The following is a 15,012-nucleotide window of genomic DNA, read 5'->3' as shown; positions in this document are numbered from 1 at the left end:
CCTTGCATGCAGACGGGTAAGGTTTTAAGCTGCGTCCATACCTCCCGTTGCTGTAACTGGCCTACAGTCTGGTCTGCACGGATGACACGCATTTTAGTATCAAGTCAATGCAGCTGATTTCAGGTCAGTATCAACCAGAGGTGCTGTTAGGGTGAAAGCTTATCACCAGCAAGTTGCTTTTCTTTTAGGTTGGATTATAAATTTCCTAGAGGGGCCAGGGGGTGGCTGCAGACCGCGCAGGGCTGCAAAGGCACTGGCAGGCACTGGCGTGCGCTGCTCAGGCACAGCCCCGCTGCCAGACCTCGAGGTGGTACTGGTGACATCCTGCCTGCGCCCATCTAGACTCACTTTCCAGCAAACCCATAGTACGTACAATCATGCAGGAGAGTGCGCAGCTTGTTCTCCGGACATTTCAATACATTGAAATATCCTGTAGATAGCGCCGTGTCCGAATCTGTACAGAATTATGGCATTGGGGAATGAACTGTCAGGGTAATAGATTGTGTTGAACATTCAAGAAGATTCGCATTCATGGGAGGATCATGCCGATAGCAAATCCCTGCACCCCCAGGCAGCCAGGCTGCGCTTGCCCTGAGGCCCCCAAAGTCCCATCAGCCCCGCCCTGCCACTTCCCTCTTCACACCTGCCCCTTCTCTTTTCTTCTTCTCCTCACCACCCCCTCACTTGTCTTCCGCATCTCCTTTCTCGATCCCCTTCCTCGATTCCTTCGACTGCCATCAAGAGCATCAACCGGTGTATGCTCTTAGATGCCCCCCGTCTGTTCTTCTTCCATGGTATCATCAACGTGAGTCTATCGCTTTGATTCTGTCGCAGACGCTGCCTATCTCGGTTTCTGATTCCGATCGGCCATTGACATTGAGTGAAGGCTCCACTAGATCTCGCATCGCGGAACATCATCCAATCTTGACCCACCATCGGGTTTAAAAGCAGGATGGAGACGTATTACGGTCGTGTCCGCTCTTCTCAGGATGCTAGGATCTTGTTTGAGGCCTGTAGCATGGGTTTGCTGTCGTGTGTTACTAGGTGTCTCTCGACCGAGGAACAGCTTTCGATTCGACCCGGTTCCGTGTTTGTCTGGGACGAGCACAAAGCAGATATCCAGATTTGGGTTGATGGGAGGCAATGGATCCCCTGTGAGGATTCCGCTAGCCCTGAGGCTTATCGGGAGATAAACCATGGTAAGTCAAGGAAATGGAACTCTTGCGACGTCTGTCGGCACATCTGCTGAGAACCTGGGGGACACACTAGGGAACATTCCCAAGGGGAAAGATAGGCATGATTGCTACCAGCCTGATGGCTTGATCAGGCAGCATTTCGGAATTATACTGCCGACCGGTCAGAATCTGCAAATGATTTCCTACTACTCTGAATCCGACAGCTTTGACCTCCAGACGCCATGGGAGGAACCAAGCCTGCGGCCTTGCATCCCTCAAGAAGTGCTACACTCTATCCCAAGTGATGATGAGGAGCAGGATTCGTTTGCTTTGACTAGTGAACTGGCAGTTCCGGAGGGAATACTAAGAAGACGATCTCACAAGACCTATGTCTCGAATGATTCGGGATACGGATCTGTGAGGCCATGCGGGTCCCGCATGGATCGCACCAATCGAAAACCTGGAGATGTATCAAGGATTCATGCTAGAGGAGACAAATTGTCCCGTGTCCCTGAAGCCGCGCTGTCCCGTGTCCCTAGCTATTTCCGCTTTCGTGAAGGAGATGATACATCGGATCCATGCAACTTTCGCACAGATTATATGACATTCACCCGGCATAACGAAAATCTCATAGGGGAAATCGCTACTAATTTGTGCAACCGGATAGGCTTGAACAGTGTGTCCGTGACTGAACTCTGCAAATCGCTTCCGGACCTCTTGAATGCATTCTCCTTGAAGTTTGCAATCAATGCAGAGAGTCCGGTATACCTTGAAATTGCGTGCTTTGTACAAACGCATCGATTGTAGGCTCTCGCCTTTGATATGCAATCAGCGGAGTAGTGCTAATGTTGTTTTGTTATAGGGAAATAACAGACTCCTTTCGACATCGTTACCTTCAGAACCTCCATGAAAACAGATATAAAGAGGAGGAGGATAAAAACCCTGATAACCATGACAGGGCCTTATTAAATCAACTTATAGGTGACTGGCTTGGGGGGTTAGAAGACCCTGAGGGCAGTGGACCCGAGATACTCTCACGACCTAATCAGGACGAAGTAAAGGATTCCGCATCAAGGCCGCCACAAAGCAGATACCACGATCTTATTTTAGAATCATCCGCATATGCCTGGTTGGTTGATCAACTTCGCAGAGAGCTGGTATTGTCTCCGCAAGAGCCGAATCATCCAAAAACCATTCGCGAACATCTATTCAAGATACTGCCAAAATCGGATACACTCAGTCCCAAAAACACCCCAAGATTATTTACTCTCTTACTCAACATTCGTTGGGATGTACGCAAGTTCATTGAGGAGCAGGGTTACCGCGAATCCCCTGATGACGCTCTGGCTTCAGCCATTACCTTAACAGGGTCTACAGAGGATGCACAAGCCCTTCGATGCACCGACTACATGAAACAGACCTGGCCAGGGTCAGGGGAACACATTATACAGCTGGTCAAAGATCTTCTTCTTTCTAATAATTCAGATCAATGCAAAGGTAGATAATCCTGTTTGTCCTTCGCCTTCTTGATATATGGATATTGACGGGTATAGTTCGATTAAACGACCGCACAGAGGTTGCGGGCGTTATCCATGACAAGCATATAATAATCAAGGCTACTGGGTTAGTACATAGCCTGGCAGAAATTTCAGAGCAGTTCACATGGCTTGCAGCTGCTCTTCACACCTCTCCGTATAGTTTTGGAGTTGCGTCATGCAACCCATCTTTCTTTTTCCATTCTTCAGATCCGATGCCGTCTTTCAGTGCTGAGCTCCCTGAGCTGCCAGGTCCTCGATGCAACGTGTTTGGTTATATAGATTGCACGGTACGCCCCCGAGCCCTTCAGGGAGAAGCTCAACAAGGTAAATGCTGGCATGGGTTGTTCAAAAATCCAATTGTGGTCAAAGGCTTCCCGATTCCTCGCAGGCCTGAGCCTAACACCGGTCTCGAGCTACCTCTAGATATTTTAGCTGGCTTGACGCAGACAAATCGCCTAGGCTATTTTGCAGAGAGAACTGTCATCAAAGGTTTCTCAACCATGTTGCTTGCAACCAAGCGAGCGCCTGACATACTAATATGGCATTTACTTCTTAAGCGGGATGGGAGTCGAATATCCTACCTGGAAAGCAATAAACATGATGGGGGCCATTTCAATAATGACGTCATCAATTCTTCTCGACACATCGTGGGTTGGTGCTCAGAAGTTCGATACTATGCCGGTATGACCTTGGAGTATTTAACTGGTTGCGATTGCAAATTCTGATGCGGTCAATGTGCAGGAGCAGCCGATTCTTCATATGATGTCGCAAAATCTCGGCTTCCAAAGCCTCACAAAGGTTGCGTTCTGGAGAAGGAGTTTATTAGAAGCGGACACACAATCATGGGTGGTCTTCCAGCCCTTGGTCGTAAAGATATGCCGTCCTATGTATCGCGCTTTGGATACCTGCCCAAATTGAAATGGCTCTCGAAAAAATTTGTGTTGCTGTGGGATGAGGATGAAAAGCGAGGCTGGTTGGTCAATGGGACCAGTGCCCTGCTACATCTCCTCCGCCAATCTTTGCAACACGATGCAGCCGATATATTCAAGACGGAGTTCCTGTTTCACTCTGATCAAATACACGAGAGTTCTCACCCGTACAAGGTTAACTCTGCAATTGATGTTCTTCTGAACAGCTCCAACAAAAAACTGAAACTGTACCCAGAAAAAGACGAATTCATTCGCCTGGAAGATCGGGTGGAGCAGATTGGTGAGTCACTTGAGAAGATTATTGACTACCAGCTTCTTGGAATCCGAGGAGGCACCGACTTCAGGGATATTCCTCGGAATTATCTGGAAGGGTGGGACTTTGACGATATTGCCACAGATCATGATCCATCTTTCCCTCGCGTGGCAACCCTCCATCCCACCGCTGAAAGCTGGGTTGACTTTGTGAGATCCATCCAGGCGGTTACTTTGTTTGGGAGAGGATTCGGCGATATTCTTGTCCCTGAAGGTCCAGAGCTGTGCAACTACTGGAAACGCCTACCTAAAGGGAGATATCTCATAGGTGCCAGTGTCGCTGACCTCCAGCGTGTCATGCTGCTGGGTGGTGACCAGACAACAAACCCTATAAAGCTGAGTGATGAAATCATCTGGCACTCTCCGTACGGGGCGATGGACCCCTGTGAGTGCACTTGGAATGGCAGTAAATGTCATTCTGATCTAGTTCAAGTCCTTCTTCCGTCGTCATTTGGTAGAAAACTGCCAGAAATGGACCCGCCTCGCTTGGAGCCAGAAGGCGCTGTGATATTTGGTCACAACTCCAGCTTCAAGTGGACTAGAGACGATCGTGATTTTGGGGACCCTGAAGAGTTGCAATCCCCAGTACAGGACAGTGGGCTTGGGCAGAGCCTGACCTCGTCTCGTTTATCGTATCCTTCTAGGTCGACACTGTCCCGCCAAAGCAGCGAATTCGATTCAGAATGTAGAGCCCATCATATTGGGTCTACCGCACTGGCTGAGATCAGGAACCCGTCCATCGTGCCTGACGCCAAATCCGCATCGCCCACTTGTGACAACTACACGGTAGGGGTTGTTTGTGCTTTGCATCGAGAGCTCCTGGCAGTGCGAGCAGTCTTCGATAGTAAACACACTAATTTCCCAATGCCTTCCGGAGACACAAATCACTACGCGCTGGGACGAATCAAGCACCACAATGTCGTCGCGGCATGTCTGCCATCGGGGCAATATGGTACTAACTCAGCTGCCAACGTTGCATCACACATGGTGAGAAGCTTTCCCTCGTTGAAATTCTGTCTCTTGGTGGGTATCGGAGGTGGTGTGCCCTCTGCTGAAAACGACATCCGCCTGGGTGATGTAGTTGTCAGCTGGCCCACCGACGAGTACTCCGGCGTGATTCAGTACGACCTCGGGAAAACCCTCAAAGACGGCGAGTTTAGACGAGTAGGCTTTCTAAACGGCTCGTCCAGCTTCCTCATGACCGCACTCAGCAGCCTGAGATCCGACCCAGACATCTCCGCAGAGACACAGCTCCTCGCCCACGTCCACCAAATCGAAGACCGTCGACCAGACTATAAAAGCCCAGGTCCAGAGCATGACAAACTCTACGAATCAGACTGCGTTTCCAGCCCCAGCCCCAGTCTTCAAACATGCACATGCCCCGAACTCCCCAGACCCCCCCGCAAAGACCCCTACCCCCGCATCCACTACGGCCTCATCGCGTCCGGAAACCAAGTCATCCGCGACAACGTCACCCGGGACCGCCTCGCGCGCCAACACAACGTCCTCTGCTTCGAAATGGAAGCTGCGGGCATCATGAACACAGTCCCCTGTCTTGTCATCCGCGGGATCTGCGACTACGCCGACTCCCACAAAAATAACCTCTGGCAGGGATATGCCGCTGCGACCGCCGCGGCCTACATGAAGATATTTCTGTCGGCTACGCGGGCGACAGACGATGGGGGTCTGGGTGAGGTGCGCCCGGCAGGAGCTGGAGCTGGAGTTGAAAGTAGAATGAAACGCGCGATGAGTTGGACGCCATCCGACGATGCGCAGCCGTTGAAGAAGGCCAGACGGTGATGGCTGGATGTTGGATATGGAATGTGGGATTTGGGATTTGGGATTATGGAGGAGGAATTTCCGCTGTGCGATCGGTGGGGTTTACTTGTTGGGACTTGGGAGGGGGTTTGGGACATCAACTTGGTGCGTGCTTGCTGGGTTCAACTCCCCAACGAAGCTGGGTTCAACCCGTATAGGGTTTTCTGCATGCCGAACTGTCGGTTACCCACTGTGAATGTTCTCTTTCTGTTGGCAAGGGTTGCGAAAAGACCCGGTTGAACTTCTACAAGCATCCTTGAGATTGTGGTAAAAATCATTCATTCCATGATGTTGATTGAAGATACCAGTCACTGGTTATGATTGGGTTCAACCTGGGTTCAATCGGTTCAACCCCACGAGCTGACCCCGAACAAAAACAACTCGGCGAAACAACTTGAAGAACAACTCAACGAAACAAGTCGCCAGAACAACTCGAGAAACAACCCGGCACCCAGGCAAGTCGTCTGATGGTACATATTCGACACAAACTCAACCCCAAGTCATATTCAGAACTCATATCAAAATTCTCATAAACATTACACTCAGGCTTTCAACGTCTTTACCCAATAATCACATCCAACACGGCGGAAATATTGTCCTCCGCAACAACTCTAATACCCTCGCGAAGAGCCTCATCCAGGTCCCCCGCGCTCACCACCCGCTTCGTCCACAGATTGCCATTCGCGGCCGCCTTCGCAATCTCGCCGTAATTCGGCCCGTCCTCGACCAACGAAATGCCCAAGTCCCGGTTCGTCAAGCCCGCCGCTGCACCGGTGGGATGCACATCCGCAAGGCACTGCCTGGTGGCATTCCAGCCCCCGTTATTCAGAATCACCGTGAGGAACGCACATCCGTAGCGATGACTAGCCCAGTACACCGCCGTCGGGACAGAGAAGACAAAGCTTCCATCGCCCGTAATGCTGCACAAGAACGGGCTCGTCGAGGACTTGTTCGCTTGAGTATTCGGCCGATCGGAGAGGTCGTACCGCGTCGTGGCGAGCTTCACGCCGATAGAGGCTCCGCCGGCCCATCCCAGTCCGCTTCCGCCCTTGGTGAGATGCGAGCCCGGGCGCGTGAGCTGCAGCTGCTCCGTCATAGCGACTTGGTTAGTCACGGAGTCGGTGACGAAGATGCTATCGGACGGCACGAGCGCGCGGATCCGGCTGCAGAGGAAGTCGACGCTGCAGGGCGCGGAGGGCGTCTTGAGGAGAGCAGCGGCGCGGGCGTCGATGCGCGCTCGGCCGTCGGCGTGGGATTTACGGAGCTCCTCGCCGCGAGAGGTCCAGGTGGGACTGCTCTGGAGGGATGCGAGACGGGGTGAACCGCTGATGTATGCGTTCAGCTGGGTCAGCGCGGCGCTGGTGTCGGCGTGGTAGGTGGCTGAGGCACCGATGTCGAACAGGTTCATACGCTCCTTGCGCGGGTCCAGATCGATGTGGTAGATCTCTGCCGTCGGAGACGGACGCACCCGTCTCGGGATCCAGGGCACGTCGGCATCGAGGACCAGGATCACGTCCGCCGACTGCACGGCCGGCGCGGCGCCAGTCCCCCGGGTCACGCACGCGGTGTGAGTCGCGGGGAAGCAGACCTCGCGGAGCTCAGAGTCGAAGACCCGTAGTCCGGGAATGGTGTCGGCGAGGGTAATGAGCTCCTGGACGGCGTGGTGGTTCCGTCCGAGATAACCTGTGACGACGAGCGGGGCTTTCGCGTCTAGAAGCGCGTTTGCAAGGAACTCCACTGCCTCAGAGGACAGCGAGCCTAGATGGCAGGATGGAACGGGCTTGGGCCGGGGCTGCAGCTCGGGGACCGGGGTCGCCAGGATCTCCCGGGTGGCCGTGAGGTACACGGGGCCTGGGGAACCAGTGGTAGCCATGAGCACGGCGCGATGAACCACGCTCCCGACGTTGTGGGGGGACTTGATCTCGGCGCTGAAGCGGCTGTAGGGGGCCACCAGGGCGGCCTGGTCGCGGATGTCCTGGTACCACTGGACATGCTCTGAGCGTGAGCCCGGCGCCTCGCCGTGCAGGGTGGAGGGGGCAACGCCTGCGAAAATCACCACTGGGGCCCGTCCGCTGGATGCATTGTGCAGGCCCTGGCCGAGCGCTGCAGTCCCCACGTCCACGTGGGCGATCACACACGCCGGTTTATGGCTGATCCGCGCGTAGCCATCGGCGGCGGACATGGCCACGAACTGGATGATGGATGATCAGCGGGGGTACCTAAGCAGGCATCTGGATGGGTGGCGATCGGAACTTACCTCGTGTTGGAACAGAATCATCTTGGGATACTGGCGGGCGGGGTCATTTTGGCGGCGCACGTAGGCCTCAATGATGCTGGGGTGGTCGGAGCCCAGAACGGTGAAGAGGTAGTCGACGCCGGCCTGGAGGGAGTTAGCATATCTCAGCCGAATGGCTCGTTCAGAGGAGGGATGTACCTCAGCCAGGGCCTCCAGAAAGGAATCTGCCACGGTAGGGGCAAGGGATGTTTCTTGTGACATTTTGGTTTGGAGATAGAGCACTTCCACACTGAACAACAACAACAACACAAGCAACAGTCAGATGGCAGTTCGCCTTTAGCCCTCCAGCTTTATGCCGGTTCCAGCAGCATTATCGCGCCGTCTACTGTATTGCATATCCGGCACGTCCCCACTTGGGGTGGATGGCCATCCTGGAGGATGCTAGACCGTCGGGGAGATAGGAATCGGCAGCCGGGTCCACCGGCCATCACGCGATGATAGTGGTACTCCGTAGATAGTTGGAACATGGTGTCTGCGGCCATGCAGTTACAAAATGTTTCACTCGGGGTTGTGTGGCATGCTGTCCTGTTGGTGGCCCCTGTGTGGACTATCAAGGCTGCTAGCCCTGGAAATAAGCATCCTAGTGGCTAGCGCCACCTTAGCTTGGCTGCTTACTGCTTGGCTGACGGGAGGATACCGGCTGAATACGCCGGAGATTAATTACGCGCGATTAATGGCGCTGTGATGCGGTGGCTGCGAGGCAAATGGCATTCAGCCTAATTAAAATTCTTACGCATGGGTGGGCGGCCATTACGGAGTATACGGAGGACATTGGAGTGTGTGCATCTGCATCTGCATCAGCATCACCACCACGCAGACCGACTCCAACCACCTCCACACTGACGATCAAAATCAGGTAGCAATTGTAGCATCACGAACTCATCCCATACGTAGCTATCAGTATCTATATACAAACAAAGAAAAGAAACCCCCCCACCCAATACATCCCGAGCCCTCACTTGAACGCTGGCTCGCTATGCATGGCGATATCCGTCTTCATGAGGATCTGGTTCTTCGCAATGGGCCCCTGGCTACCCATACTCTCAGCATCACCATCCAAATCCTCGCCATCATCATCCTCCTCCTCATCTCTCCCCTCCCTCCAACCACTCCCCATCCTCCCAGTCCCGCCAATCGTCCTCGTCCCCGACTGCGACCCCAACCGACTCATCCGATAACTCTTCTTCGTACGACTGCGACTGCGACTCCTCACCCCAGACGACAAACTCCCAAACAAACTGGGGAGGAGCCTCTGAATCGGATGCTTCAGGAAAGGCAAACACGCGCAAATAATGCCCGTACTCGCCTCAATGGCACTCCACAGCAACGCATCGAAGCTCCCCCACGTCGGATCCTCCGTCTTCGTACTCTCCACCATCGCCCACATCCGAATCACACTCGTCACGCACACAAACAGCCCCATGCAAAACACCAACATCACGCCCACTTTCCGCGGCCGGTCCAGCTGCAGCTGCGCCAGCACGGGCAACGGCATCAGACACACCCAGATATCCATGATCGTGTTGTAGCCCGCCCACGACCATCGGAAGCTGGAGTTGTTGACGCAGTGCTTCGGGAGGGACTTGATCCAGCTGGCGCGCACCGGGATGCACTGGAAGATCGTCGCGATCACGAAGCCGAATGTGCTGCAGAGGACGAGTGAGATGGTGATCCAGCAGATGAGGCGGAATTTTTTGGTGGGGAAGAGTCGGAGGTAGAAGGCGAGGAAGGAGAGTTTGTTCAGACAGAGGACTAGTTTGTAGAGGATTTGGAAGAGCCAGAAGTACTATTTTTTTTTTGCTTGTTAGTTGGTTGGGGTTGGGATTGGGGTTGAAGATGGGATGTACCTTCAGCGTGAGAATCACGTTTCCGCCTGTCCTCACAATGTCCTTCTTATGCCTGCCAAAGCCGTAGTGACATGCTATGTTCAGTCAATGTTAGCTAAGCTAGTATTCAATACCTAGCAGAGTCAGTAGAATAATAAACGGCATGCATACCCATATCCCCCATCACCGTATTCACGATCTGAATCGCCTATTGATCGACGGGGTCAGTGCATCCCATCCAGCCACACAGACATCCTCGAATACAGAGACTATGTGGATCGTGGTAGGTAGACATACCATCGAAAACGAAATAATTATATCATCCGTCGCGATATTCGTCTTCATATACACCTTCCAGAACAGCCGGTACGCGGCCAGCACGAACGCGATGGCGGTTAAGATGGCCGTTACGCGCACGAACAGCGGGCCTTTGTTGGGGACGTCGAGGGGACTGAGCATCTTGTCGAGATTGAGATTGGTCTGGACCAGATTGGCCAGACCCTTGATTTTTTTTTTCTTTTTGGGTCAATGAACTGGGGAGTTAAATGATAGAGAAGGGGGGAAAGACAGGGCGAGAAAGAAATAAAGAAAGAGAATGGGAATGGAGGGAATGAATGAATGACTGGGCGAGACCTAGAGAATGAATGAATGAATGAATGAATGATCACTGGATGGATGGATGGATGGATGGGTGGATGGGTGGATGGGTGGATAGGTCAAATCAGCCCGCTGGTAGCTGCATGCATGACAGAAAGACGAATACCCCGAGCGACTACTACAGAGGGACGAACGGGTGCCATGGGGTGTTGGAAAAGATTGCAGTCCTTATAGGGACTAACTAGTAGATGGATAGATAGATAGGCAGGCAGTCGTACAACGGTGCAACATCCCATGCAGTGTTAGATCCGCATGCAATGGAGTTAGTTGTTCGCATCCTAGGTACGGATACGTAGTGGCTAGCAGATTCTAAACCCTGCTGCAGGATTTCTTAGGTCGGGATGCCGGTCTTTTCCTTCGTTTTTTTCTTCGCCTTCGCTTTAATACTGGGTAGATACTCAGTGGCGCACATGCTGGACACATACTTACCTCTTAAGCAACAGGTATCTAGTCTACAGGGTAGTAGTACACTAGCGAGAATCCTAGACTCTATCCACGGAAGTGCATGCATATGTAGGCATTAGATGTCGGGGAAACATTTATCTAGTAATAGAAATAGAACGGACATTCCCTGCTTTTCCTCCCCGAAGGAATCTGAACGGAACGAGGGAAGGAACAAAGGAAGGAAGGAATCGTCCTTACCCGGTCGGAACTGGGGGAGGAAATTGGAAATTAGGGTTCTTCGCCTGCCTGCCTTGCTACAAGCCTGCAACTGCCAAACAAACTGCCAACCGGGATTGACTACTTTACCTGCCGACTATCTTGACACGGTTAATTTATTTTCCTAGCTCCTCGTTTCCAGTTTCTAGTTTCTACAGCAGATTCCTCAGCAAATTCCATCTACCGGTCTCAGTCTCTCACCCATCTACTATCTACCTAGGGGCCTGTCCATTCTATCTACCTGCAACGTGCTCGGCATCCATCCCTGTCGACCATCTGCACAATGCAGCCCGCCAGCCCGCCAGCCCGCCAGTCACAACGCGTCCACCTGGGGGACTCTGCATGCGTAAGATTAATGGCTATGGCGCGGTGGCACTAACCTTCCATCGCGCGGTTAGTGGCCCTTTAGCTTCAGTGCCGGTCCGTCCCCGAGATCCACCGCGCGGGATCTGCTCAAGTGTTCCGGTATTGAAGCGGTTCGCGGTTGGTATCTCCTGTACAGACTATTTACTTACAGGGGGGCTCGCCTGGGTTCAGGTAATGAATGGGTTGGTTGGTGGGTTTTGCTATGATAATTTAGGGCTTTTGCTCGGATTAGGGCTGGACCGGACTCCTGGCACTGGCATTTGGCAAATTTGATTCCCTCGGCTGTCACTTTCCCCGCCCGTCGGCTGGTCGGCTGAGACATACTGTCTTTTTGATCTAATAACTAGGTGCTGGGGGATTTGAAACAGGCTACGGAATATCCTACTTATCCGATCCAGTCCTGTTGCTATGCTATGCTATCATCACGCCACGCCCTAGCGATCCATCCTGATCCTCCTACTTAACACGCAGTACATATATACCGTTGCCGTCTTGGCTGTCGGGGATCCTCCGTGCGAGACAAGAAAAATGAAATTTAAGAAAAAAAAAAAAGTAAGAAAATTCATAATCCCATTCCAGCTATATTAATCCCGTAATTAGTCCAAGCAGCTAGTACCGTAACGATGCTAAACAAACCGCACCCACAAGGACCAGCCAACCAACCATATCTACACTGTACACTCATCACTCATACGACTTGTATCTGTCTCTGTACTCCGTATCGAGCATGACAACAAATCACAACTGATACCTGAAATCCGGATGCGCATCCCCGAGATCCTGCGCGTCGGAGGTCCACTCCTTGGCCGACTGGTCCTGGGCCTGGCTCTGGCTCTGGCTCAACCTGTCACGACGGCTGTTCTCCATCCGCAGAGCGACATAGTACACCGTGCAGGCGAGGCCCCCCATGACTGCGAAGGCCAGGCCCACCCCAAACCCCACCGGATACCTCGGCTCCTGCGCCGTGATAAACACGTTGCCGGACACGAACGCGCCACAGTTGCCAAACGCCGGCAGCAGGCCCATGCCCACGCTGCGCTTCACGCCCTTGCCCAGGTTGACGCACAGCCAGACCACCGTTGTCGACATCATGATGAACGCACCCGACGCCACGAAGAATACCCCCATGTACCGGATCCCCGCGGGCAGGTAGTAGGCTAGCTCGATGCCCCAGCCGATGATCACCAGGACGGAGCCGAATAGGGTGAAGAGGTACCGGTGGCGAAGGTGGTCGCTCAGCCACGCGCAGCTGAGCGTCACCACGAAGGCTACCGCGTACACCGGGATGGTGTGTTCCTGGGCGACACGGCTCGACCACCCCAGGTCCTTGAGGATGGTGGGCATGAAGCTGGATAGGGAGCTGGCGCTTTCTTCCGAGCCGATGTACGCGAGCACACTGCGTCGTTGTCGTTAGCGGATGTGTCTATCAGAAGCAGGAGTATGTGTGGATATGGATCTGTACTCACCAGATCCAGATCTTCCAGTCGGCAGCCATGCTGAGCACACGACGGAAGGAGATGGGGTCGTCGCGCACACCACCGCCATCAGCCTCCAGACGGGCCAGCAGCAGCGACTTCTCTTCGGCCGTCAGGAAGGTGGCATCTTCCGGGAAGGGCACCACGATCCAGTAGCACACCAGACTGACGCCCATGGTGATGATCGCCTCGATCAGGAACAGCCACCGCCATCCCTTGAGTCCGTCCAGACTCAGCGGCGTCAGGAGACTCGCGAAAAGCTGCAACGATCAGTCAGTCAGCGGTGTCATCATTGCGTATATATATCCAGTTCCAGTGAACATACCCCGTTGAACGCCCCCGCCGCCATGTTGGCACTGAAGAACACGGCATACCGACGAAGAAACTCATCGCGCTTGTAGTACGATCCGATCAAGTACGCGCAGCCTGGTCCGTCAGTCAGCATCACATCACATCCCACTCGACCCCTGAGACCTCGGGATAAGAAGTATGATATAGATGGTATACATACCAGGCACGAACCCCGCCTCACACATCCCCATGAAAAACCGACACGCAATCAGCCCCGTCGCCGTCTTCGTCAGCCCCTGGCCCATAACAAACAGTCCTATAGTGTGTTCATACCTCTTAGCATCGCATCTCACCTCACCCCGGATCAGATAAGCGGCAAGAGGGGAAGGGAGATCTTACCCCAGGTGAACATGTACAGCACTAGCATCCGGGGGCCGAATTTCTTGACCAGCAGGTTCGCAGGCACCCCGAAGATGACGTACGCGAGGGTGAACATCGTCACGGCGAGGTTGTATTTGTTGCCAACCAGGTGTAGTTCCTTGGCCATTCCGGCTGTTTTGGCGTTTCTGGCGGGGGTTAGTTAGTATCCTCGCATAGTCATAGTCACACATCCCTCAACAGACAGAATGACAGAAAGACGGAAAAGAATATGATAGGGGGGGGGGGGATAGCATACCCAATATTCGAACGATCCATAAACGACACCAGAAACAGAAACCACAGCGCCGGCACAACACGCCAGTCGATCTTGCGCAGCAACTTCTTCTCCAGCTCGGGGTCGAACTCACGGGATGAGCCCGACTCGAGGACCTGCGGCTCGAGGTCGATCTTCTCCATCTCTGTCGGCATGGTGTTTCTTCTTCTCTTCTCTTCTCTTCTGTGCTCTTGATCACGCTCGATCACACCTCGATCACTATGAGGGGGAAAGAAAAAGAAAAGACTAAAGAACCACACTCGCTCTCCACAGCAGTCAGTCTGGGTTGCGACTTGCGAGATAACCCCTGCTTTTGTAAATGGAGCCCACACCAGACTAGGTAGGTAGTAGCACGATAGCACGATCCCGCTCGGAATTTCCGAGCGGCAAATGGCTCGCAATTAATAATTTCTTGGGAATCCGAATTGGATCCTGCAGAGGGTGGATGGATGGCGAAATAATCTCCCCTGGACCGGCCGGCAGAGGTGCAGTAGACTGGACTGGACTGGACTGAGCAGGCAGGGGGGAATAATCCCTGCGCGGTAGATAAGTAGCTAAGGTAAGTAGGTATCTGGACTAGGTAGTGGTACTAGGTAGGTAGCGTCCCTGTAACCTGGTAGGTAGATAGCAATAATAGCATGGTTCCATCTGCCTGGCCTTGCCTGGCCTTGTCTAATGTCTACCTGGCTAGTCCTACTTTAGTCTACCCCTGCACCACCTAAGGGACGTGAGTAATGACAACCAGCCCACTAACTAACCCACTATCCAGCATAGACACTACTCCATATCTAGACAAATAATATCATCCTAGCAGGAAGGCTAACCCGCTAGTGCCGCCCCGCTGCAATCTGCTCGGATGCCGTTCTAAATCCAACGGGGACCCTAACTTCCCCCTCCAAACTCCATCCGTCCTGCAGCTCCGCGTATCAGGTCTCGAACTGTCTGACTTTCCAACATCCTCATGGTGTATGAGGC

General features: G+C 53.3%; 5 protein-coding genes across 5 annotated transcripts; 2 read left to right on the top strand and 3 right to left on the bottom strand.

The window, feature by feature from the left end:
- Positions 1–952: 952 nt before the first annotated feature.
- Positions 953–1,436, top strand: BO70DRAFT_258621 (uncharacterized protein; the record flags this gene model as incomplete). The annotated part of the gene is made up of 2 exons (XM_025538885.1): positions 953–1,199; positions 1,270–1,436. Coding segments are annotated over 2 exons (414 nt in total), but the record flags the coding sequence as incomplete, so codon positions are not given.
- A 584-nt stretch (positions 1,437–2,020) lies between these two features.
- Positions 2,021–5,821, top strand: BO70DRAFT_340587 (uncharacterized protein; the record flags this gene model as incomplete). The annotated part of the gene is made up of 3 exons (XM_025541293.1): positions 2,021–2,672; positions 2,729–3,394; positions 3,455–5,821. The coding sequence occupies 3 exons, from the start codon at positions 2,021–2,023 to the stop codon at positions 5,752–5,754; spliced, it is 3,618 nt and encodes a 1,205-aa protein (XP_025397470.1). The 3' UTR covers positions 5,755–5,821.
- A 510-nt stretch (positions 5,822–6,331) lies between these two features.
- BO70DRAFT_340582 (thiamine diphosphate-binding protein) lies at positions 6,332–8,269 on the bottom strand (the record flags this gene model as incomplete). Its single annotated transcript, XM_025541292.1, has 3 exons — positions 6,332–7,963; positions 8,030–8,152; positions 8,207–8,269. 3 exons carry the CDS (start codon positions 8,267–8,269, stop codon positions 6,332–6,334), a joined length of 1,818 nt encoding a protein of 605 aa, XP_025397469.1.
- A 754-nt stretch (positions 8,270–9,023) lies between these two features.
- Positions 9,024–10,353, bottom strand: BO70DRAFT_295738 (plasma membrane Pth11-like protein; the record flags this gene model as incomplete). The annotated part of the gene is made up of 4 exons (XM_025539519.1): positions 9,024–9,854; positions 9,916–9,989; positions 10,066–10,102; positions 10,192–10,353. The coding sequence occupies 4 exons, from the start codon at positions 10,351–10,353 to the stop codon at positions 9,024–9,026; spliced, it is 1,104 nt and encodes a 367-aa protein (XP_025397468.1).
- A 1,819-nt stretch (positions 10,354–12,172) lies between these two features.
- On the bottom strand, positions 12,173–14,192 carry BO70DRAFT_411872 (vitamin H transporter; the record flags this gene model as incomplete). Its single annotated transcript, XM_025547297.1, has 6 exons — positions 12,173–12,973; positions 13,044–13,312; positions 13,378–13,478; positions 13,564–13,659; positions 13,743–13,909; positions 14,020–14,192. The coding sequence occupies 6 exons, from the start codon at positions 14,190–14,192 to the stop codon at positions 12,316–12,318; spliced, it is 1,464 nt and encodes a 487-aa protein (XP_025397467.1). The 3' UTR covers positions 12,173–12,315.
- Between the last annotated feature and the right edge of the window lie 820 nt (positions 14,193–15,012).

This window comes from Aspergillus heteromorphus, assembly GCF_003184545.1.
Source record: "Aspergillus heteromorphus CBS 117.55 chromosome Unknown BO70scaffold_21, whole genome shotgun sequence".
Lineage (NCBI taxonomy): Eukaryota > Fungi > Ascomycota > Eurotiomycetes > Eurotiales > Aspergillaceae > Aspergillus > Aspergillus heteromorphus.
Note: the sequence above shows the minus strand (reverse complement) of the source record. Positions and strands in the feature narration are given on the sequence as shown.